The 25226-nt window shown below is 45.0% G+C and overlaps 1 protein-coding gene across 1 annotated transcript in view; it reads right to left on the bottom strand.

Moving 5' to 3' along the window:
• The window catches only part of LOC119646622 (diuretic hormone class 2), a 190613-nt gene that overhangs the window by 41098 nt on the left and 124289 nt on the right, over positions 1-25226 (bottom strand). Inside the window, exon 2 of the mRNA XM_038047130.1 lies at positions 12537-12632. Within this exon, the coding sequence (XP_037903058.1) occupies positions 12537-12628 (92 nt within the window). The 5' untranslated portion in view covers positions 12629-12632. The remainder of the gene's footprint in view (positions 1-12536; positions 12633-25226) is intronic.

The raw sequence follows: 25226 nt of genomic DNA, 5'->3' as shown, positions 1-25226 counted from the left end.
GTTGAGGTCCACTTTCTTTCTGTTGTGGGCAAATAATTGGGATAATTTTGTAAAAGAGTCGCGGGCACATCACTTGGAGTGATTTTTGTCCACGAATCTTGTTCATTACAATCTTGTAAAAAGCGCCCCACGAGTTCGTATTTAATTCAAGGCACAACTGCTTCTAACAATTCCGCTCACTTTCTGGTACAGCCTTCTTAAGGCTACTAAGAAGATTGCGGTATTGCTTATCCAGCTGCCGATGTTGTGGCTTTCCTCTGGCCCTTTGACAAAGCGGCCTCGCTTGCAGACACGATGCTCTCAACAGCGAGATTGTTCTTAAGTGCAACTTAAAGCAGACATCAAAGGTTTCCAAGAGGACCACGATCACTTCTCGGTAATCGTACAAAATATTTGGTAACACAAGTGAGACAAGTACGAATATCACCTCCTCATTGCTGGACAGGTAAATCGGTCCTTATAAAACCTTAACTTAGAGGATAGTTCAACCACAATGTACCACGCCAAACATTTGTGATGAACTCTTTAAAAAAAATAATGCAATGCAGCATATATTCACGGAGACCGACGCCAACTACTCTTGTGTGGCGCAGCAGGGTTAACAACATTCGAAATTTATTTCGAATATTGTTGACAGTTGCCACCGTCGATGTTCTCCGTGGTGGAGTAGGCCTTGATTTGTCGAGAAAAATAATGGAAGTTAAAAAGTTGAATTTGACATTTTGAATTTGAATGAAGCAGAACTAATTATAAAAAGTTGTGAAGTTTTTCGTCTGAGAGAGTCTCGCTAATTATTCTTTAACTTTCAGAGAGTTTCGCTAATTATTCATTAACTTTATATTAATAAAATTATGTAAGCTGAATTTCTACGTTTATTTTAAAATGTCACCGCTTAGAATCGAAAGCAGTTGCTAGTGGTATTCCTATCCAATATCTAGAAGAAAATTACAATCAAGTCTTATCAATACTAAACTTGCGAGGAACAGGTGTTCAAAAAAGGTAGCAAAAATGACAGTCCCTCCTATCCTGAAAACCCCAAGGTACACCACAAATAGGACATTCCTTCCGAAAAGGTGCGTCTCTCTACATTGGGAAAAACTCCTTCCTGCGCCTGAAGCGGTGGTGAGCGCTTTTAAGTCAATGGATCTGGCAGATACGAATGCTGCGACTATTTCGATTGCGTAAGCGGCACTGCCTAAAAGATCGTAATTCAAAATACGCCTTCGCTCATAATCCTTGAATACGTTACAGTTTCAAATCAAATTGAGAATCCGATTTATCGCAGGACATATATTCCACAAACTCAATCTCCACACAATTCTCCTTATAACCCATTTACCTCTGGCCTCGTTTTATGCAGATAGAAACCCATGCCTTCCATCTAAATCTCACGGAAGTGAATACCATGCCAAATTTTATTTTCTCGTAAATCAGACTCAAATGTAAGAAAGTTTCTTCCTTTGCGAATTCCTAAGTTCACGTACATGCATCAAGTATTACCAATTTTACCGTAGCATCAGGTCCTTTTGATGAGATCACGTAGTTGACAAATTTTCTATTTTCACCGAAATCGAATAAGAAGGAATTTATTTTCGTGCCAGGGGACTGTGGCTTGTGATACCATAATTAGAGCAATTGAGTGGAGAAAGTGGACAGAAATCCTTAAGTGGCACGTCATAATCGGAGAAAAGAGAGAAAGTTTTACTTCGTATTGTTGGAGAGATAAATAGATTAGGAAGTCTTCTGGCGAAAGTTAAAAATTTTCTTTTTGACTTTTTCACATTTTGTTGCTCAGCTAATCGAGTGCCAAAGTTCATACTTATGTGGTCTAGCAAAAAGGATATTCTCTATCTTAAAGGCGAGCTCGCTATGGAAAATCCGTTCCCCATAAAAGAAGTTGAACTGTAACATCAACCCCTTAAGACATTGTCTATGGGAAGGCTATGAAAAATGGCCCTTTTTCATGATGTCGATATCAAAGGAATCATGACGAAGGAAGAGGTTAGCGGAGCACGTGCCGCCACAACACTCCACCCCCAAATCCGAAAAAGATCGAAAAAGCCGAAGATCACTACTTGGACTAGGAACAGGAGTTGACTCTGTAAATGATGTAGAATTGGACAAATTCATGTGACTCCGGCCTAGCGTTAAATTGGAGGGAGGGCGTGCCTTCCCCTTAGGGGACAAATCCATTTCATACTCTGAACTTTTCAAAATATTTCCCTCATCACTGGGCACCTTGTTCACTCCAAACTTCTCCCTTTCCTCTCCTTCAACATCAGAATCGTCATCTTAGGTAGATTCCCTTTTGACTTTGACACCCCTTCTACGATATCTTCGCTTTCATTCTCTGAATATTATACGCTTTTTTCCAGAATTTGTCTAAGGGTTCCATGATTAGATAGGTCTGGTTTCCTTTCAGGTATCAGCGACTCCAACCTGTTAATTCCTCTATCAAACACTGAACCATAACTACCTTCACTCGCAGCATCCCAACTGTTACCAGATGGTGGAACGCCCATACTTTACTTCAGCACAAAGGGGACGCGACAAGGTTCCGACCCAATGATGCCACAAAGGCTCTAAAAAAATGTCGAGGCCAGGCGGACCCGATCCAGACTTTGATGAAAGGCCGCACAACAACTATACCAACTCTGGGGGAAGTAGCCGTCATGATGCTTGACAAAACTATTAGTTGAAAAAAGGTTCAGACTAGGTCAAAGATGTGTTTAAAACTTGTTTTGGTTTAAGCAAAAGGTTTCCCTCATAACGCATAAGAAGGAAACTCAACATTGCTGTTTAAATGCTCCTCCTACAGGCAAAAAACCGCCAAGGGGCACTTAGCGTACGTTACCCTCTTTGATGTCATGGCTAACGTAATTCGCAATTGCGTGAAAAGACCTGCTATGAACGACTGCCTACGAAATGGAGTACAAAACAAAATGTGCCAGCGGATGTCAGAATGAGAGCCTACTCATCAAGCAGAAAACTCTAAAATGATGCTTAGGTCCCATTGCATCTATCAGTATGCACAATAATTCGAGACATTCGAGAAAATGAAACACAGAGGGCCATATTGTCAAGGATCTTGAGAAAGGTTCCCAAAAAACCTGAAACGACAGTTTAACGAACACCTAAAAAAAATTAAAAGCTCAACAGTCTTAGGGCTAAATGGAATTTCTACGTAAAACTCAAAAAACTCGAATAACTAGCCGTTGAGTGCTTAGAACACGAAACGGATCCTAAGACCCAACTATATTATGATAATCTGTTGCCAAGACGCTCTAATGATTACTCTACCATCACCGAGGCTGCATGATACCACGGCAGCTGGTCCTGGTTTCGGAATAAATTTGGTGGCTCTTGAACTATCAAGGCCTTTTGATGAGACCAGCTGCTTCTGGATAACATCAACCATCATAATCAAATAAATCGCCAATTCTTTGACTGACTGATAGTCCTTCACCGAGTTTAAGTGCAATCAATCTAAATTTCGTATGATCAAGCCTATCATAACTCCTTACACAACGAAGGGACTTCGAATCTCCCAAATGATACGCTCTGTGGATACACTTTTCTAACATAACTTCTTTTTTGTCAACAGAAACTTGGAGCTATCTGCTCGCACGGCCACAGTCGTCCTTTTAATGAAGGAAGTAAAAATTCAGCTGAATATGGTTGGTATCAATCAATTTATCACAGCCTTAACCACCATAAAGTACTCTGCGTTATTGTCAACGTATGGCAAATCATCTTCACATGCTTTTACGACAAGATTAGAAGCAATTGCAGGATTTTTAAGCCTAAGTGAGAAGTTACTAGAGTATGCAAAGTAATCAGTGTGCACCTCCCATCTGCCAGATTGCCATCCTTTACACAGTCACAGGCTGCTTCTTAATGTCATACCAAGATCACCTGCACTAGAAGACCAAAATAATACCTATAATAAAGCGTAACAACCTTCTCACTAAGGAGAACTTGGTAGGACGTTACGGAAATGATAGCTGCCACTACTAACTAACGGAGAAACACCATAAGCCCCTAACATCAATTGCAACCAAAGGTAGTCCGAAGATGACAGAGGAGTTAACTTCTCGATAATAGAGCTACTTCGGGGAATACACCAGGTGGCAAAGAGGTTGAAATGATAGGATCAAACAGGGAAGTCGACCTGTTGCCCTGTGAGGAGGAGAAGCTGGACGATCTCGACTGAATCTTCTTGGGATTAAGGTGGATAACGACTTGCAGTAAAGCAAAATATCGGAGGAGTTTGGTGATACTCCGACAGTTGGGAAGAGCTAACGGAGCCAGCACTAAAATAGCTCAGGTAAACCTTCACCATACAAAAGCTGCATCTGCAGTAATTGTGAGGGCAACATGCAAGCTCTTAACGTTGGAATAGTGGTGGCTCAAGAACCCTGGGTGTACCGGGAACAGATTCGCGATATGCAAGGAGGAAGTATGCAGCTAATTTGGAACTCTTCTTACGAAAAAGCAAGAGTTTGATTTCATTTTCTTTAATATATATCTTTCAAGGTTCTGATCGGAGGCCTTGTGGCTCACAAGTCTCACTACAAGCCGGGTGGAGAAGCCGAGAGGCAGCCGTGGTTACATCCCAGCAGGCGACATCTGGATCTCAGTCGCTAGACTGGTGAAGCTCTGTAAGAGGCGCACTCCTTTCCACTTTTTCTTGGATGTTGGTAAAGAATTGGAGGGTGTCGAATAAGCCCTCTATATTGGATTACAGAATAATCAAATTCGACATTGAGGGCAACTCCGCAATAAAAAGAGTAATAAAGAATCCCAGGGGAACAGATTTGGAATCGTAGGCTATGTACCTCAGCAACTACATGGCTCACATACAAAGAGGCGGTGATATCGGAAGCGAAATGGAACTGGAAACAATGGTGGAAGATCCAAAACAGACATTACTGATTCATATGATGCCAGCTGTGCGTCTAAGAAAGTTAAATCGTCAAGCGATGTACCCTTATAGAACAGGGACCTAGCCAGAGTGAGAACAGATGTTCGAAAACTTTTCAATCGGGCCAAACAAACCAGCGACTGACCGTACAATATTACCGTACTATTACCGCTTATATGAAGTAGTGAATGAACTCCTAGGAGAGCTACTGGAATACAAGTCCAGGATTACGCTGACGGTATTTTTTTTTTGTACCTGCAAGGACAAATATGGGGATAACCTATGTGATAGAATCCAAACTTAACTAAGGGTCACTAGTACCTGATGCAGAAAGCGGGGCTGCGCATCAGTCCAACCAAAGCTTCCATAGTATCATTCACTAGGAAGTGCGAGTTTAATCAGCTGAGAGCCATTTGGTTACATGGCGTAGAAGTGAACCGTGTGCCGGAAACATTTGTGGGAAAGCTACGAGAGCTTTGATGGGGTTGCACTCCGAAGATACTACTTTGGATATACATTGCAATAGTGAGGGGAGGCGATTACTTATGGGGTTGAAAAAACGGAACGCAGCACAACAGCCAGGGAGTTAAACTTCAAAGATTAGCTTGAAATCCCTGATAGTCCCTTCTGGGGTTAACTCCTCTCCATATGCACATACAAATGCAGGCAAAGGGGCAGTCTTCAGAACGGCCGGGAGTATCAGTGAGGCAGAGAACTGCTTAAATCAAAGAAGAGGTATAAGAGACAACAACACACCGCCTCATCAGAAAAACTTCTGCTTAAAATTAAGGCGGACACGGAGGACGGAGCACCAAAAGAAAAGATGGGGAGACGAAGGAGGACTAGACCGCCAGCTCTGCTCATTAAGCCGATGGAAGGCAAGACTTTTGCGGAAGCCGCCACTGAATTCCTCTTACAAGATTAAACCAGAAGATAACGTAGCAGAAGTGCCTTCCATTCCTAAGATAGAAAATAGTGGAGTCCTAGCCGAACTAGACCCGAGGATAACAAATAAATTTACTTTCTGTGAAGCAGTCCAACCTGGAACTCACATTCTCTCTGAAAATCCTGCCTCACAGAAAAGAACAAGGTAGAAGAGGCCATCAGGCGCGAATTTCCGGAGGTAATCAATATTCGAATTAGTACCACCTCTGCGAACTCCCGAGGTCAAAAACTGGATGTGGTAGAAGTTGCGGAATAATACGCGAGGAAACTTCTAAACAGCGGGAAAATCCGAATTGGTTAGGTATTGTGTAGGGTACGAATCCGGGCCGCCCCAACCAAGTGTTACAGATGTTTGGAGTATGGACACACCTCTAGAATATGGGAGACTGAAGGGCAACATACCGCAAATGCGGTTAGGCACGCCATAAAACAACGAAAAGGAAAGCTGCGTCCTATGCAGGGACCATGGCGCATCTGATGAGAACCTTGCGCACACTACGGACTCGAAGCGGTGCCCAGTCTTCAGAGCAGAACTGGAAAGAGCTAGGACGCGATCAACATGACTCGTATCCTACAAGTCAATATGCACTGAAGTGCAATCGCTCACGAGTTGCTAGCGCAGTTCTCTGCGTAGACCAAAGCTGATTGGGTGCTCATCAGTGGGCAGTACCAAAACAAGGGCCCAGTTTCATGGCACCCTGACATATTAGGCACCACGGGTATCTGGTTTCAGGACGGCACCATCCTTAGGGTTCTTGCCCGAGGCCGAGGGGACGGTTTTGTCTCGATTCGATGTTTACGGATAATGTTTATCAGTGTCTATATTACGTCGACTGAGACAATGCCGGACTTTGAACACAAGCTTGATGCTCTGGAGGACGCCATTTTGACACGAATGGGCGGATCCTAATCGCGGGTGACTTCAACGCCAGGATGCCTGGATAGGGCAAGCCTCACATAGACTTCAGAGGGAAGCGAATTCTCGAATCGGCAGCGAGAACAGGACTGGTAGTTTTAAACACCGGATCCATCTCAACTTCCCGTCGCCCAGGCTGCGAGGGAAGCATTCCAGAGGTAATCTTTACATCAGGGCCACTGATATCGCTGGTGGACGGATGGGGAGTTCTGGAAAACTTTTCGGTAAGCGACCATCAATACATTGCCATTGAAGTGGTGGACGCAAAGTCTCGCATTGTAAGGGCACTATTCATTTCCAGCAGAGGTATACAAACTGGTATTCCAACATCGACCCTACCTACTGTTCGGCGAATTCAACACTTGCCTGAAAGAGGGCATTTTCCCTTCTAGTTGAAAGGTAGCGAAACTTGCGCTGGTCTGGAAAAGGAAAGGCAACCCTGAGTTGCCGTGTTCATACCACCCACTTTGTATGCTTGACATTGCTGAAAAAGTACTCGAAAAGCTCATCAGAAAAAGACTCGCTGGAGCGATACGCGCTGCCGGAAACTTATCTCCATGGCAGTTCGGTTTTAGAGCAGGGAGATCCACAGTTGGTGCTATCGTGAACGCCGTTTGACGAGCAGAGAAACATAGCCGCCGAACTCGACGGGTGGTGCTCCTCGCAACGCTTGACTTCAGGATCACCTTTAATTTCATATGATGAAAATACATTCTAGGCACACTAGACAATAATTTTCACGTGCCGAACTATCTCTTAGGGATATTTCAGGACTATCTGAGGAACCCATTCCTGCCCTATGAAACGCTAGAGGGTCAGAAGAGGATGGAGATTATGCCGGGGGTAGCACAAGGATCTATCCTAGCGCCGGACTTGTGGAACGCTACCTATAATAGTCAACTTAAACTCGACATGCTAGAAGAGTCGCGCATGTTGCTGGACGCACCGTGGAACAGGTCCAAAGCAGACTTGACAAAACCAGTGGTAAAGTACCTTGAGCTGAGTCTTGACTTAAAGATAAGCTTTTTGGAGCAAATCAAACAGCAGCGAGAAGGCTGCAGCCGGAGTTCCGGCGTTATGTAGGTTAATGGTAAATATTGAGGGTCCAACGTCAAGCAGACGATGTCTCCTGATAAATTCAACGAAGTCCGTCCTGCTCTACGGTGCAGAGGTATGGACTGACGCTCTTGGCAAAGAGGTATATCGTAAGCGTCCCGCACAAATACAGAGACGGGGAACTTTACAGGTGGCGCCTACGTACCACACTCTGAACTGGCCGTGTTGCTGGTCGCGGGAGGGATCGCCGTTGCCCTTCTTGCTAAGGAACGTGCTCGTGATGAACCGCAAGGTACCCTAGATGAGAGGCAAAATCTCTAGATGGACTGCGCGGTTCATTGACAACTTAGATGCTTATCCTATTTCCTATTTCCTTACCCAGTTACTAACTCATTGGTCAAGGACTATCACCGGGGGAAGCTAGGGATATCTACGGACATTACCTGCAAATTCTATACGAATCGTGATGAGACCTCCATACACATTCTGGGACAGAGTCCTTCACTTGCGCAAAGTAGGAATAACAATAATAAGGTCAAAGATGGTTGGTAGCATTTAACATTTGTCCACAAGTGGCTGTCGTAGTTTCCATCCCAATATGGTATTCATTGCGGAGTTGGCAGTAAATGGACAGCACCGTTTAAAAGGCTAACATTGAATGGCAGATTTCATTTCAAAAAAGGGCTCAGGAGAGTAACCTGGCTGTCTTTATACGCAGCACGAAAATGCGTCGCTGCACCAGCGAAGGACGCAGCAAGAGCTGAAATACCCGACGAGACATCGAGATGCGCAGAAGAAGAAGAGGACTAGCCAATTACAGCAACCAAATGGCTGCGAATATATGCCGAGTGGGAGCGCTATCGACTACTCTGGCGAAAGCTTAAGAGGAAAGGCTTATTAAGAAATGCGCGGCAGTTGTGAAGCGCATGAGATCTGCAACGTTCCTCCAGGAAAACGTCCGCAAATGGATGAAAAGTGGGCTGATGGACGGAATTTCATATTATGGGCGGGCATGGAGAGTAAGAAAATATCCGCGGGAAGCAGAAACAACTGCGTTCCCGATGAGAATGCTACGCTTGTCAAACCAATCGCAGATAGCACATTGCAAAGCAAACTGAGAAAAAAAAAGAAAAGATGAAAGGGCATCTGAAGGAGACTTCCCTCAGGTACTCTCCCCGCAGCTCAAAAGAAGAAGGCGAAGACGGACAAGAGACAACAAAGCACTGCGTTATCTGAAAAACCTCCGCTTAAAATTAATGCGGACACCAAGGACGAAGCACTGCTTATTAAGCCTAAGGAAGGCAAGACTTTTCTGGAAGTCCTCAGTGAAATCTGTTACTAGATCAAACCCGAAAATAGCTGAGAAGAAGTGTCTTCCATTCGTGAAACGAAGGGTGGTTGAGTCCTAGCCGAACTAGGCCCGAGAACAATAAATAAAGTTACGTTCTGTGAAACAGTCAAGGGGTTTCTGGGAGGGAAAGCTTTGGTATCGAACTTGGAACCCACGTGTTCTCTGGAAATCTGAAACCTTGACTCCCTCACAGAAAAGAATGAGGTAGAAGAGGCCTTCAAACACGAATTTCGGGAGGTAACCGATGTCCGGATTGGTGGGGTGTACGATACGGATCCGGGCCACCCCAACCAAATGTTACAGATGGTTGAATTATGCAGCCGACCGGCGACCTGACAGTAGGGCAACATTCTGCAAATGCGGTCAGTCAGGTCATAAAACGAACACCTGCAATGAAAAAGAAAGTTGCGTCCTATGCGGGACCGTGTCACGTCTAGGCACACTGTGGGCTCAGGGCGGTGTCCAATCTTCAGAGTAGAACTGGAAAGAGCTACGACGCGGTCAAAATGATTTGCATCCTACAAATCAATATGCACCAGAATGGAACAGCTCACAGGTTGCTAGCGCAGTTCGCAGCGTAGACCAAACCTGATTTAGTACTCATCAGTGATCAGTATCGAAACAAGGACCCAGTTTCATGGCACCCTGACATATAAGGTACCGTTGCCATATGGTTTCGGGATGGCAACGTCCTTAGCGTTCTTACTCAAAGCCGAAAGGACGGCTTTGTCTGGATTCGACGCAGGCTTGATGCTTTGGAGGACGCTATATTGGGGAAGGATGGGCGGATCCTGGTCGGGCGTGACTTCAATGCTAGGGCACTTGAATGGAGCATGCCTCAGACTCCAGAGGGAAACGAATTCTCGAAATGGTGTCGAGAACAGGACTGGTAGTTTTAATCATAGGATTCACCCTAATGTTTCGGCGTGCCGAGTTCTGGAAGACTTCTCAGCAAGCGACCATCAATACATTGCCTTCGAAGTGGTGGACACAAACTCTCGGTGGGGGCCACATCGGCGCTTTTTCTATGCATGAAACGTCGCGATAGTGAACATCGGGAGGTTTGTCGAAACTCTTGGAACAGGAGGGGCCACTCTGGAGAGTACTCCCGAGGGTAGTGGCGCTGCAGCTGACACTCGTAAATTCAGTTTTGAACCTGATAATAAAGGCCTGCGGAGCCTCCATGCCCAGGAGGGCAACCTTCTATGTATTAGTGGACGATAGATATTGCAGAGCACCGGGTGGAGAGTGACAGGCTCCGCCGCTTAACACAACGTCTAAGCGACCTAATGACAAATCAGGCGGAAGAAGCGCAATAAACAGGAGCAAAGCCCGCTGGAAAAAAACCGAAGTAGTCATCCTAACTTAAAAGAGAATTCCGATCCTGCGTCTCGTATTGTTTGACGAGTCGATAATCCAGTCAAAACCAGCACTAAAGTACCTCGGGCCGACCCTTGACTTAAAGATGAACTTTTATGAGCAAATCAAAACAGCAGCCAACAAGGTTCCAACTGGTGTTTCGGCGTTAAGTAGGCTTGTGGGGAAATATTGGAGGTTCTACGTCTAGCAGGTGATGTCTTCTGATGATTTCAACGCAGTCTGTCCTGCTTTACTGTGACCCTCTTGGCAAGGAGGTATTTCGAAAGCGCCTCGCACAAGTACAGAGACGGGGAGCTTTGCGGGTGACGCCTGTGTACCGTATTGTCTGCGAACAGGCCGTGATGGTGATCGCGGGACTGATTTCCGTTGCCCTTCTTTGCTAACGAGGGTCAAGTTATATACAAGGAGGAAGAAGAGCCAAGGGAGGTGGTTGCTCGTGAAGAACGGCAACGCACCCTAGTCGAGTGGCAACTCTCTTGGCAAAATGAAAGTAGTGTTGGTCATATAATAGGGAGGTAAATACTTCCCAACCGAGTCTAACAAGGACAGACTGAAATTCGTACCAAAAACTTATAGTCGTGGAGCAATCATACAAAGTTCTTCCCTTCTAACGAAAGTACCTTGAAAAGCGTAACTTCCTTCTGAGCTCTTAATCCTTTGGTTTAGTTATCAGTAAAAAGGACAAAAAGACATCTAAATTATTTCGCTTTTTTAAGACGAAACCATTAGCTAAAATCATTCAGCATTAAAAAAATTGGATGGACCACAGACTTCTAGTAAAATTCAAATGAGAGAAACAAGGGAATCCCTGGCAGGTGCCACAAAAGACGACACAATAACTTATCAAGCCAAATTTGAATACAATAAACTCTACTGACTACGACGCATGAATTTCTTTTTTGTTGGGAAATCACCGAAGGAAGAACAACCTCTCTGGTAGCTAAATTCAATGAACATCCTCAAGCGCTAGATTCCAAGGATGAGGAGATACATGAGTAATTACTTTGAAAGCCGGCACAGAAGGAAAATTTGAGGAAAAAATGAAAATTTTCCTCGACCTTGTAATTTAAAATAATTGAATTTCAACGAAAAATTATTTGTTCAGCAAATATATCTGAAGCACATGAAGGTTATTGCTGAGGAATGAACATTGAGGTGGCTTTAAAGTACTTGGATCCGTTTTCTCTCCCTCGATTTGACTGTTTCCTGTTTCAGGTTTTCCGCTTCACTAACTGCGTAAACCTCAAAAAATTGATGATAATCCCAATTTCAAACAGGCTCATGACATATTGGAAAAGCAAATTGAGAAGGAAATAAGGAGCAAGCGATTTTGATGAATTTTCCCAAAGGGGCTTAACCCCACTTAACTCCACCCCAAACTACGATTTGCGGTGTCAACGGCAGCCATGGAAAACGTAACAAAAATTATGACGAAAGAGGACAAATTTGTTTGAGTGATAGCATCCAATGTTTGACAAACAGGATATACAGATGAGACAGCCACCTGCCAAAGGGACAAGGAATAGGAAATCCTCTTCTTGATGTTAAATACCCAATGGCGACGTCTCTGGATGGCATTGTAAATTTAGGCCCCCTCTCTTGATATTCAACACCAAGCACGGACTTCATCATATTTCTCCAGGGATAAAGTAAATTAAAAAATTTACATTTTTGCTGCCATTGCCACCGAAATTTGTATATCTTTTAATCGGAGAATAAAAAACTTAATTAGATTGTGTCCTGCAACTACTATTAAGTCCTCCTCAATTACATCACTTGGATTGGTTGAAATATCGAAACAACGACTAAACTTTGAAAATTTCCAAGGATCTCTTCTTTGATAAAAACTTCTAATTAGAAAAATATCATTTTCAACAAAGAATGGACAAACTGGAAATAACTCCGAAGGATGGAGTATTGAAATTGTGCAATTAAAAAAAAGTTTAGATTGACATAAATACAACTACCTGGGCATTGGTGCTGACTCTGTCAATGTTGCTAATAATAGGCTCAGACCTACTACAGCTATCGTTGTGATGCATCCCTTCGATGACATTATTCTGGAAATAAAAGGAAAAAAATCGTTAGATTTATTTTTAATTGCATTTATAGATTTAAAAAGCAAAGAGACAGAATTGCGCATATTATTGGAGCATGAAACTTATTTTTAGTTAAATCTGTACTCCAAATACAGAAGCGAATAAGGTTTAATGGGCTTTAAGTAAAAGAAACTTAGCGGGACCGGCTGATCGAGAGACAGCTGATGGGCAGAGGAGATTATTTTTTGATTGAAATTTGGATCGTTTTGGAAGCGAATGTCATTTCTGTTTTTTGTGGAACTAACTTCGAGAAAGGATTTTAGAATGCGGAGGATCAAAGAGTTTTTTTGTGAGATAACTTCACGAAGAGGAGAGGGATTGGGGGGATTCGTTGAACACTGTCCGGACGGATCGAACCCGCTAATTTACTGTAAATGGAGATTTTATTTCGGATCGCTAGGAGGCGGTTGGGTCATCATTCTTTGTGAAGTTGAGCCTCTCGGATTTCAGGGGATTTCACGATGGAAAGGAGTGCTTGAGTTTGTCGCATCAACGGAAAGATTGCTTTTGATTTTCCGTGATTTTCCCTTTTTCAATAAAGGAAATTTTCTTTGAGGAGATTGTTGCTCGGAAGACTTTTCCATGGTGAAGTGATTAATGAATTGCTGGTGTAACCTGAAAACTTTCAAAGTTAGCAACCGAACGTGATGAAAATGAAAAAACGAAATTTATGTCTTTGTCGAGTGGAGAATTTGAATCGCTACAGAAAAAGAGACCATTGACAGTGTAGAGTGTTTTTGTTGATTTTTTTTTTCGATTTTTGTGAATTGAAGAAATTCTTCCTTTAATTTGAGGACTTCTTTCTTTTCTCCTCCTCCTTGACCACGCAAAACCATATACATAAGAACATCCTCCTAAATAGTGGCCGGAGAATGTCAAAGGGGCTGAGCTCCACGCGCCTGGCCGAGCGTTGTTTTTAGATCTGGTGTGGAACCACGCATCGGCATAGACACGTTAATTTTGTAAAAATGACACGTGAAGAATCGAAGCGGTCAAAGGATACCCCCCCCCCCCCACCCGCCCCAACATACGCCAGCCTGGCTAGTGCGGAGGCGTGCAAGGACGTGCCAACCAAACGCTTTGATGGAGCTTCAATATTTGACCTTCACGGTCACTTAGCCAATTTCTTTTAGTTTTGGGATAGCTCTTCCCTCTAAGTCCTCTTCGGCCACTCAGGATGGTTGTTTGACTATGTTAATCATGGACTGTTCATTATATTTTACTCGAAGGTATTTCAGCGATGGCTGAGAGCTAACAGCATGTGCTCCGATGGAAATTTCAACAGTTTTCCGCCGCTTTGCAAAGAGCACCAACTCCGTCTTGTGTTCGGCTAGATCCAGCCCGTGATCATTAAGCCAAGACCTGATCGGCCGTGTAGTCCCGTTTGCCTCTACTTCGTCGGGATTATCGAATGTAATGACCACTCCAACGTCATCTGCGAATTTGACGGCAACGGCTTGTTTAGCTACTGGGAGCCGTAAAATGCCATCATACATTAGGTTCCATAGTAGAGGATCCAGAACAGACCCCTGCGGAACTCCAGCGTTATTACACAGATCTTCGAACCTTCGTTCGAAACATAAAGTAGCTTCCGTTGTCGGAAGTAGTCGAAGATTATATTTAATACATATTTTGGCGTTTGTGCCGCGATGAGCGCTTCGATGATATAGTTTCATCCGGCAGAATTGAACCCGCTCTTGATGTCGAGAGCCACCAGTGCGCAGTGTTTCCATTCGTAGTAGGCTTTTTTGGGTAGTTCAAAAACTACTTTGGTGGCATCAATCGCTGACCGAGCCTTCAATAAATGGATATAGCCGGTTATGGATTACCCGCTCGGGAACTTTGCCTATTGTATTCAGAAGATAGATAGGTCTATAGGATGTTGGTTCCACTATCGGCTTACCCATTTTCGGGATCAATACAAGCTTTTTTATTTTCCACTATGTGGGGAAGTCCTCTTCTTCAAGGTAGTCTGTAAATACCCTTTCGAATATGCTCGATGTCATTCTCATTGCCAGTTTCAGCCTTGTTAGGGATTCGATCAATATCGCGAGCTGCGGTATCCCGGACCCTTTTTACTGGCTCCAAGACTTCGTCTGTGGGTACTGGAGAGATGCCTTCGGCGCTTATTGGTATCATTAAGCGCAAACCCGCCTTCTTGACCAGAGCTTGGCCAGAGCTGAAAATATTCGTCTTGAGAATGATGGGGTCCTAAGTCCGCATCAACTTAATGCTGGACCAGACCAAATGGAACATTCAACATCTGCGAGCCGCTACAGTCACGCTGCTCCCAGGGCAGAGGTGAGGCAGCGTCTGACGATTTGCCTCTGCCCTGGTAAGAAACCGTAAAGCCGTCGTCGCTTGACTTTTTTGAAAAGTTTGGGTGCAAGCCCTAAGCGAGGGGTCCGTGGACCAAGAAAGAGGGAGTGAGTTGCTCCCCATTTGGTCCGGTCCAGCATTAAGTTGATGCGGACTTAGGACCCCATCATTCTCAAAACGAATATCATTGAGATTGTTTCCGGCTGTTGGGCGAGCAATGTCGAAAATATCTGCCACAATAATCTAGAGCACATAATAGGAGGGGACCTTTCGCCTCTTATTGCCGACATAATCGACTTGTACGCTCCTCCCCATGGATCAGAGTCTACCTCATGGCAGATTCGCTTGAAGCAATAATTTTCACTTTTAGTGATGGCCACTGCAATTTTTTGCGTGCTTCTTTATATTCGAGGTACCTTTGTTCATACTCTGGTGTGTTTCTTCGGCGTTGATTTCGCTTTCTGACCTTCAAGTATTCCGTACCACACTTCGCTATTTCAGCGTTCCACCAGTAGCTAGGGTTGCGCTTCCAAGAGTGTGAACGTCTTGGCATGGAAGCGTCAAATGCTCGGTATATCTGTTGAGACAGCCGCGATGCTTTTTCTACGGCCGTCTTAGTAAACTCGGTGCTCCACTACAATACCCCCAGAAATGTATCCTCATCAAGTGCTTTTGATGACCAACCTCTTACTGGTTTCATTTGTTTCCCGGCTTCCCTACTCCATTGCTCAAGCGTTGAAATTGTCAGCAATAATTTGGGCTCGACGAGGAGACCATTGGACTCGTCACGAACACAGTAGAGGACTGCTCCTATGTCGTCTAAAGGAGCAGCTGATACGACGACTTTCAGTAAGTGCTGAAGTGAAACTTAATCACACGCTGAATTGGTTGACGCTAGGTGTCCGTACTCCCAGCCAGTTGCTTCGAGAAATGAAGAAGCTGGGCGGGAAAAAGGTCGGCAATAAGCTGCTGAAGTTCCTCTGGCTCCAGCGATTCCTGGAGAGCACCTGCGCCATCTTGGCCTGCGCGGACGCGGGAGGTGTTGACCACCACGGCCGATAAAGTACACAAGGTTTCCGCGGGCCCTGTAGTCGCGGAAATATCCCAAGACACAACGCGGGAAGTGAACGAACTCAAAGCCAATGTGACGACATTCGTCGATGCGGTCACAAAGCGCGCAGTGACGGTTGGTACTTTGTATTCGAGAAGTAGATTTCGATTGCAATCACGGTCGAGATCTGCTTCCCGAAATGGGCGTTCGGGTAGTCGCACACCGGAATCCTCATGGGACTCGATGATTTGCTTGTACCATCGTAAATACGGAGTTTCAGCGACTAAGGATACCACCGGATGCACGTTTAATGCAACAAAAAAGTAGGCTCGCTGGATGTCTCGGCGACGGCTACCCGAAGCGTAGTACCACGACGCCTTACAATCTTCCACCCCCTGGTCGACACGGGCGTTGAGGTGTCGGTTCTCCTTGTACCCCCTCTGAATCGATCCACAAAATCTATCTATCTTCTCCTATCCGAACCTGTGGCTATAGGCAGGTGAACGTGAATCTCGGACTGCGCCGAACGTTTTCGTACTCACTACAAAATACTTTTTTTTTTCTCCCTTGAGGGCAAGGCGTTCACCGTGTTTACGGACCACAAGTACCTTACTTTCGCGCTTAGATGAAAGCACGACAATGCGTCCCCTCGCCGATTTCAGCACTTGAGTCCTCAAGCATCAGGACGAACCGGTCAGTCATCGAAAACTACTTCTGGCCGTCAATGAACAAGGACGTCAATTATTGCGCCAGACAGTGCATCGCGTGCCAGAAGTGCAAGGTCAACACGTATAAAGGGAAAAGGGGTTCCAAACCATTCATTTCGACATCATCGAACCTTCGCGACACTCGCACGGATTCAAGTATTGCCTCGGAATCATCGACAGGTTTACACGGTAGCCTGAAACAATACCTCTGTCTGACATTACGACACAACCATGTGCTGAGGCTCTCTGTCGAGAGTGGATTCCGCGCTTTGGTCTTCCAACCATTGGAATCATCGACCAAGGAATTCACTTCGAATCTATTCTTTTCGCGGAGTTAAGAAAGCTCCTTAGCTCCAAAGGTCGTAGGACTACTGCATACCATCCGCATCCTTATAGTATGCTGGAGCGTTGGCACCGGACGTGGAAGGTCATCTTAATGGCTTGTGACGATCCGTCGTGGTCACGGTCCTACTTTTCGTCCTCCTCGGGCTCCGCCCAGCCAACCGAGAGAAGTTCACGGTCAGCCCCGTAGAGATGGTGTACGGAGAGAATCTACGCCTCAGAGCAGGTTTAAGCGACTCATGAATGCGGCATCTGCTTAGGGACGCGGTTTCGAAGATGCGGCCAACTCTACCGTCCCAACATGGCATCGGAGATCAACACCCCTGGATCTTGAGACCTGTAGACAGGTCATCATTAGGGTGGATGCTCGTCAGAGGCCGCTGCAACCATCATACGAGGAGCTCTTTAGGGTTCTAGAAAGAGGCGAGCACTCGTTCAAGCTCGACACCCGAGGCGTCCCAAGTGGACGTCTTTGTCGAAGCTTAAGGCCCTAGACGAATCGGCGACCGCTTCGAAAAAGCGCCCTCGAAGCGTCAGATCTCCCAGTGACCCTCATTGGCAGGATCACATATTCGGCTTGGTCCACACGGTTTCAGCTGGGGCGGTGTGATGTTGCGGCACATCGGAGACGCGAACCTGGGCGCGATTATGAATTCTCCTCTGCTGCTGAATTCAATGGCCGCAGAAACAGCTGACGACTTGACACGAAGGTGGGTGACAAATGTCAAAAATGACATTTGAGGACTCAAACCCTGTCCGTCGACCAGTCAAGATCGATAAAAATAAAGTTTTTCAAAAAGTAATTTATCCAGTTAATGAAATAGTAAATATGTGATTAGTAGTGAAACATTTTACAAATAAGAGTATCTCTCAAGGAAAAAACGTTTCTTGTAGTTTATTGGGGGGGAAATCAGTACCCCAGTGCATTACACTGTAAATGTTTATGAAGGGTAAATTTCAAGTCATGTTGCAATATTTATCTGGGTGGAAATAATTTCATCAAATCTTCATTGTTTCCGATACAATAGAAAAAGTATTATTCATCACCAATCGTTCCCATTGTTCACCTTTCCCAAATCCGAAGAACCCATACAGAATCTCAAACACTGTACCACCGCGACACTTCCCAAATCGGATAAGGTTTCTTCACATGAATTCTCGAATCATTTGAATACTTATTCACTATTAAATCAGCTTCATTTCGAATATCGCCTTATACACTCGGGACACATTCAAGTGCTTCTGGAAATCGTTGAAAAGAATCACCTGCTGAAAAATTTATTTCACAGCCTCCACGGCGAAGTGCCGGGAAGCAAAGGCTGCTCGGAAAATCCGTAGGCAATTTCAACAAGTGTGCACATACTTGTGTAATGTGACCGGGTTGATACCGCCTGCCTAAACGCAGTCGTGAATCCTTTTTTCCGAGTATCGCTTCAAAGACATTTCTTCCTATGGCTGAGTATGTTTTGTATGATTCACGGGAAGCGGAAAGCACATTTCAAAAGACTCTCTTCGGAGAATCGAGAATCGTTTGATGGAAATTCAAATTTCCTTTGTAAGTTTTCCCACAGGTTTCGTTTTGCTTACAAAATATTCAGCACAATAGATTTTATTCGCTGTATCATAAAATAGGATAATCGGGGATATGGAAAATATGAATTTAGCATAAGGATATATTCGTGTTGCTTCACACTGGCCTCTCACCGGGGGGGTTTCACATTTCTTTTCAATAAGTGACGATTGCAGAGTATTTGCAAGGATAACAACCAATTGATCCAATATGTAAGCATATTAGCACCCCGCCCCCCCCCTGTGTTCATGGTTGGCCGCGCTCTCCAGTAAACTCACGGAGAAATGAGGAGTTGAGACCATCCCAGGAAATGCATATCTTGACAGGAAACTTATGTAGTTTTTCCATCAGAGCCCATTCCATGGCCCAAGGTTACATCCATGCAGTTTTTCCAATTTCCCTTGTAATTTTCTGCTGTCAGGGTGAGTGTCTCCTGGATCAGTCTTTAATAAACGACCTGAATCTGGCCAGCTATGAAATCAGCAACTTTCCACTTGTGCTCCTGTAAATTATCTGCACTTCTGCATTGGCAATGTGTAGTGATTAGAGTGAAAGGATATCAAGAGTCAGTGCCTAGGAATGATATATGAAAATATTTCTCATGATACAACTGTGATCCTTTTTATCAGGAAACGTATCGTATGCGAACAGAATGAGTTTTTCAGGATGCCACGTTACTGTAACGTAGACGAACGGGAGCTAACTCGTCCTGTGAAGCTTTCAGATTGAAATTGGACGCTTGAAGTGACGTCCAGTTGCATCCTCCAAATATCCTTATGGTATTCAGTAAAGCTTGTCAAATTTACTTCATTTCCCAAGTGTTGAATTCATCAAGGGTGAATAACAAGAGTACTACAGATGTGCCCATGTTCACCCCCATATTCATATTTTTCATATTTCAAAGTTCGCAAGGACAAAGGAAAATTCCTTAACAAGTTGGAAATAGGAAAGCATCTTTCAAGTTTCCTTCAGAGTTGGGAAGTAATAATCCGGAAAAGCCAACTGAACAATAAACTTTGTAGCACATCAACCAACATTACATCCATGTTGATATAAACGCTCCATAATTGGCAAACCGGACCGGTTTCCTGGAGAAGAGCCGCTGCACCATATATTATAGCGGTCATCCAGTAAACCATGTGCTCGGAGTAGGTTTCTTAGTCAGCCAAAAAATGAAACCTGCTGTTATCGGCTTTGAAAACATAAGCGAAAGGCTATGCACTCTGCGCTTGCGAGGCAAGTTTAGGAATATAAGCCTCATAAACGTTCACGCCCCTACAGAGGAGACTGCAGAGTCGGAGAAGGATACCCTCTACGAGGCAGTAGAACGAACCCTCGAAGCCTGTCCCAGATATAATATCAAAATCATACTTGGAGATTTTAGCAGCCAAGTAGGCAAGGAGCCCATACTGCGGATTATTCAATTAACAGGGTCACACGAAATGGTTGTTGGAAGTACCTGGTTTGCGCGGAAAGCGGTCCACAATCATACGTGGGCCTCTCCAGACCGGACCACTTTCAACCAAATTGACCACGTGTTGATCGAACGCCGTCACCTCTCAGCCTTGATGGGCCAATATAGACTCGGATCACTATCTCGTTGGCATGGTGCTCCGAGCTCGAATAACAATACCACCCAGAATCCCCTCTGACAATCGGGTGAGAGTTAACAATAAAGCAACACAACCCTCCGCGACACCTACAAGAGGGAAATGGATGCCGCAATAACCGCAGTCAACAGAGGACCTGGAGATGAAGCATCAACAAATGATCTTCACAATCACCTGAAGAACGTTACCATTGATACGGCCACAAACATACTTGGCCCCTGCCGCGAAAGGAGTCAGAACAGCTGGTTTGACGATGAATGTAAGCTAGCAACGGAACGGAAGAATGCCGCATACCGAGTAATGTTGCATTCTCAAAAAACGCGGGCACGCACAGAGACTTATCACAAACTCCGTCGAGCGGAGAAGAGACTTCACAGACGGAAAAAGGAAGCCTGGGAGAACCAATAAGCCTGTCAACTAGGAAAGTACAGGGAGCAACCGCACCAGGCGCGGAAGTTTTACCAACAAGTCAGCAGGATGAAGCCTTATACACCTCGATCCTCATCCTGCCGAGACAAAGAGGGAAATCTGATTTCCGACAGAATAGGCATATTAGAGCGATGGGTTGAGTTCTTTGATGAGCTACTGAACAACCAGAACATCGGTGAGTTGGAGGACCCGCCAACTGAAGACGACGGACAAATACTGCCACCACCAAGTTTAGGAAAAACAGTCCGTGCAATTCATCGGCAAAAAATCATAAGTCGCCAGGAGCCGATGGAATTACAGTTGAATTGGTTAAATATGGAGGCGACCAGTTATACCAAGGGGTTCATCAACTTGTGCTCAAGGTTTAGGACATCGAATCAATACCTGACGATTGGCAACGAGGCATTATCTGTCTCATACATAAAAAGGGAGATATCACACAGTGCAGCAATTATAAAAGTATCACGTTGCTGAGTACCATCTATAAGATATTCTCCGCTATCTTACTGGACCGGATAGCCCCATACGCCCAGAACATCATTGGCCCATACCAAACAGGTTTCATTCCAGGCAAATCAGCAACAGATCAGACTTTCTCTCTGCGGCAAGCGAAGGAAAAACTGTTGGAATATGGGCAACAGTTGCATCATCTATTCATCGACTATAAAGCCGCCTATGATAGCATAGCCAGGGTAAAACTGTACACGGCCATGAGAGAATTCGATATCCTGACGAAACTAGTAAGACTGACTAGGCTGACCTTGACCAATGTGCGAGGCCAGATAAAAGCAGCAGGATCACTCTCAAGACCATTCGACATCAACAACGGTCTAACACGTGTAAGGGGATGCCCTATCATGTGTCCTCTTTAACCTGGCCCTCAAAAAAGTGATCCGTGATGCTGATGTAAATGCAAGAGGTACGATCCTCTTTAAGTCCACCCAACTACTGGGCTATGCTGACGATATCGACATCATGGGAAGAACCACCCGAGACGTACAAACTGCCTTCATCCAGATGGCCGCGTTCGAGAGAAGAATCCTCCGAAGAATTTTTGGCCCCCTACTTGAGGATGGACGATTCCGTAGCCTGCACAATGACGAAATCTATGAGTGATACCATGACCGTCCGGTTGTGGATAAAATCCGGCTCAATAGGTTACGGTGGGCGGGTCACTTAATCCGTATGGGTTGAGAATGATCCCACCCGGAAAGTCTATAAGGGCAATATCTATGGTAGAAAAATAAGACGAGGCAGACCCTCCCAGATGGAGCGATGGCGTAGGGCAGGCGGCCAGACAGCTTTTAGGGATATCGAATTGGCGGACCTAGGCACAAAACTGAGATGTCTGGAGTTCCTTATTAAGGCTGGCCTAGACCGGATACCGGTTGTTGCGCCGTTGATGATGATGAATGTAAAAAATAATGCAAGTACGAATGAAAATTTAAAAAATAGTCCGACCGGGGATGCAAGTAGCACCCGAAATAAAGAAAAGGGGGAAAGGGTGCCCCCCATTAATATTTATGAATTAGGTGGTAGAGATTTAGCCACTCTACTTAATGGGAGCACGGGGCTCTCGAATTTTGTTATTAAAAAGACGGGGGCGAAGAGAGTCCAAGTCAAATGTAACAAAATTCCAGATTACAAAAAAGCACGGGAGGTCCTCGAGCGAGTGAAGGCTCCTCACTTCACCTACACTCCAAAGGAAGAGAAGGTGGAAACCTTCCTTCTAAAAGGCTTGGATGCGGAGGAAGAGCCCGATGAGGTGCTCAAAATGCTCCGGGAGACGGGAACTGAGGTCAAGTTCCTTTCAATGTCACTCTTTAGTACGAGGAGATCCGTTTTGGAAAAACCAATCCTGCCGCACTTCCTCGTGCAGATCAGGCCGGAGAGCCGGGGAAGCGATCTGATCGGCATCAAGTCGCTTAACTAACATGCCATTCGTTTTGAGCGCCTCCTAAAGGGCGAAACAGTCCAGTGTTGAAGATGCCAGCGCAGTATCGAAGATGCTAGTGAACTGTCAAATGACCTTACGATGTGTAAAGTGCGGGAAAGACCATACCGCAGCCGCAGCTGACTGAAGCAGATGGCAAGGAAAAAACTTTCTGTGTCAACAGCGGAAGTGGAGGGCTTTCGGCTTCGCACCGTGGATGTCCTGCATACCGCAATGTTAAGGTCACAAGGCAACAGGCACCGAGATCGGCCCAAAGGACGAAGGTGTCAGCGGCGTTGAACGGTACCGTCCTTTCGGCACCAATCGTCTCTGAGATCCCATTTGCAGAAGTAATTCGACAAGGGGGAGCTAAGAAGCCCCAACGAGATGCAAGTGGCGGGATGAACACCACCCTCAGTAAAATACTAAGCATGTGTGAAAACATGCAGCATACGCTACACGTACACAATACAAAAATGAACAGCATGACAGAATATTTACAAAAACAGCATGCCCGCTGCTAGGTCTGCAGTCACAGCGGTATCACTGGATGGTCTCCGGATCATCGCGAGTAATGTGAATTCCATCGTAGGAATCCATCGAAGAGCGGAGCTCCTTGATTTCGCTGCCAGGCAACAGCCTGACATAGTCTTGATTTCAGAAACCCACCTCAGTCCGAGGCATTCGATAACATTGAAGGATTTTGAATTCGTGAGGAACGATAGACGAAATTGTGATGGGGGAGGTGGTACCGGAATACTTGTGGGTCGCCATTATCGTTTCAGGCATATTAATAGGCCTTTTGAGTGTATCGAAGTCTCTTGTATCCTGTTTTCACTGCCTAGAGGAAGGAATTTATACATTCTGTCAGTCTATGCAGTGGGAAACAATCGAGCCAAGTTCAAGGAGGAATTCCATTCTCTGTTTACGATACTCGAACTGAATAGGCTGCATAATTATTATATTATAGCTGGCGACTTGAATGCTAAGCATACCTCGTGGCTAAACGCCACAAACAATCACAGAGGGGTATTCCTCAAATCTTGGATAGAGCAATACCAGATAGAGTATAAAAGCGAGTTATATGGGTCAGAAAGTCCAACCTGGCCCAGGGAAAATTCCTATCTGGATTTGTGCATGGCTGACGCGTACTTGAACTTTAATTTTAGGAATCCTCAACGGAAACTACAGACTCTTCCTTATAATAGCGACCATAACGCTATTCTTATTGAAGTTCAAGTTCAAGCTACCGCCCAATCAGTTTGCTGCCTAACATCAGCAAGGTGTTTGAGGTTTTGATATTGAAAGCCTTGAACGGGCATATCAAGAAGAAGAAATTATTGCCGAACGCGCAATTCGGATTTCGATCTGGACATTCGACAATACATGCAATAACGAAGGTAACGTCTGATATTTGCTGGCGGATTAACAATGGTGAGTGCGTAGGCACTTGCCTTATAGACATGGAGAAAGCGTTTGATACCGTCTAAACTCTTTCGATTTTAATAAATCTCCTAAAAGGTCGTTGGTCGCTTTTGCTGACGATTTGATAGCCTACACGGCACACAAGAAGGTGCAAGTTGAACTTCAGAAGATGTTCAATGATATTAAGTTCTTCACGAACAGTTGGCGAATGAAAATCAATGCACAAAAGTGTGAAACGATTCTGTTTCGAAATTCCTTGGCGTATGCCAGTAGGAACTTGAAAAGGAATTGGAGAGATTTCCACATTGTCGCAAACGAGGATAGCTCTGAGCGCATTCTTCATAAGAAGTGCGTTAGATACCTGGGGGTGCGTCTTGACGAGCGTCTTCAATTTAACGAGCACGTTAAAGTCGCGCTAGAGAGCGCTCGCAAGGCATTCATGTCTCTCCGAAGACTCTTTTATGCTCCACATCTTAGCCGGAAGGTTAAGATTATTTGCTATCTTACTTTGGTTAGACCGGTGATCACCTTTGAGTGTCCTATCTGGTTTAATTTGAGTGCTAGCCAAATGGAGAAAATAAGGATATTTGAAAGGAAATGTCTGCGTGCATGCACGGGGCCTAATAGAACTGCTTCGTCAAACTATGAGCACTATGTAACTAATGAAGTGATGTATGCAGCTGCCGCTGTGCCAAGAATCGACACAGTTATCGTCAGATTGATTCGGAATCATATAGTGCGATCTGCTTCGCATGGTGAGAACCATTGGGTTTCGCAGCCGTTCTACCCAAATGATGGATATTTTGAGGAAACTCTCACGACAGGCTTCATTCCTCCCGAAGCGTTCGTGTATCTTGACAGGAATGGTCTAATCCGGTAATCCGGTTATGTATCATATATATAGACGGGCCACGGACAAAAGGATAGAATACCCCCCGAATTTGACAGTGGGGGCTCCGGGAGTCGACTAGAAATACTCCAGAGCGAGAGAAATGGTCCGCACAGATCGGTTCCCACATTTTCAAAAACAGCGGATCACCTGATTCGCTCGGGAGGAAGGTCTGCCATTTTTGGGATTATCGTGGCTCCTCGCATTCGAACGCACCTAACGCATCCTCTAATCCACTTCTTCACCCTCTGCTGCAACGCTGTACGTATGTAATATCTTT

The sequence above is a fragment of the Hermetia illucens genome, chromosome 1 (genome assembly GCF_905115235.1).
Source record: "Hermetia illucens chromosome 1, iHerIll2.2.curated.20191125, whole genome shotgun sequence".
Classification (NCBI taxonomy): domain Eukaryota; kingdom Metazoa; phylum Arthropoda; class Insecta; order Diptera; family Stratiomyidae; genus Hermetia; species Hermetia illucens.
Note: the sequence above shows the minus strand (reverse complement) of the source record. Positions and strands in the feature narration are given on the sequence as shown.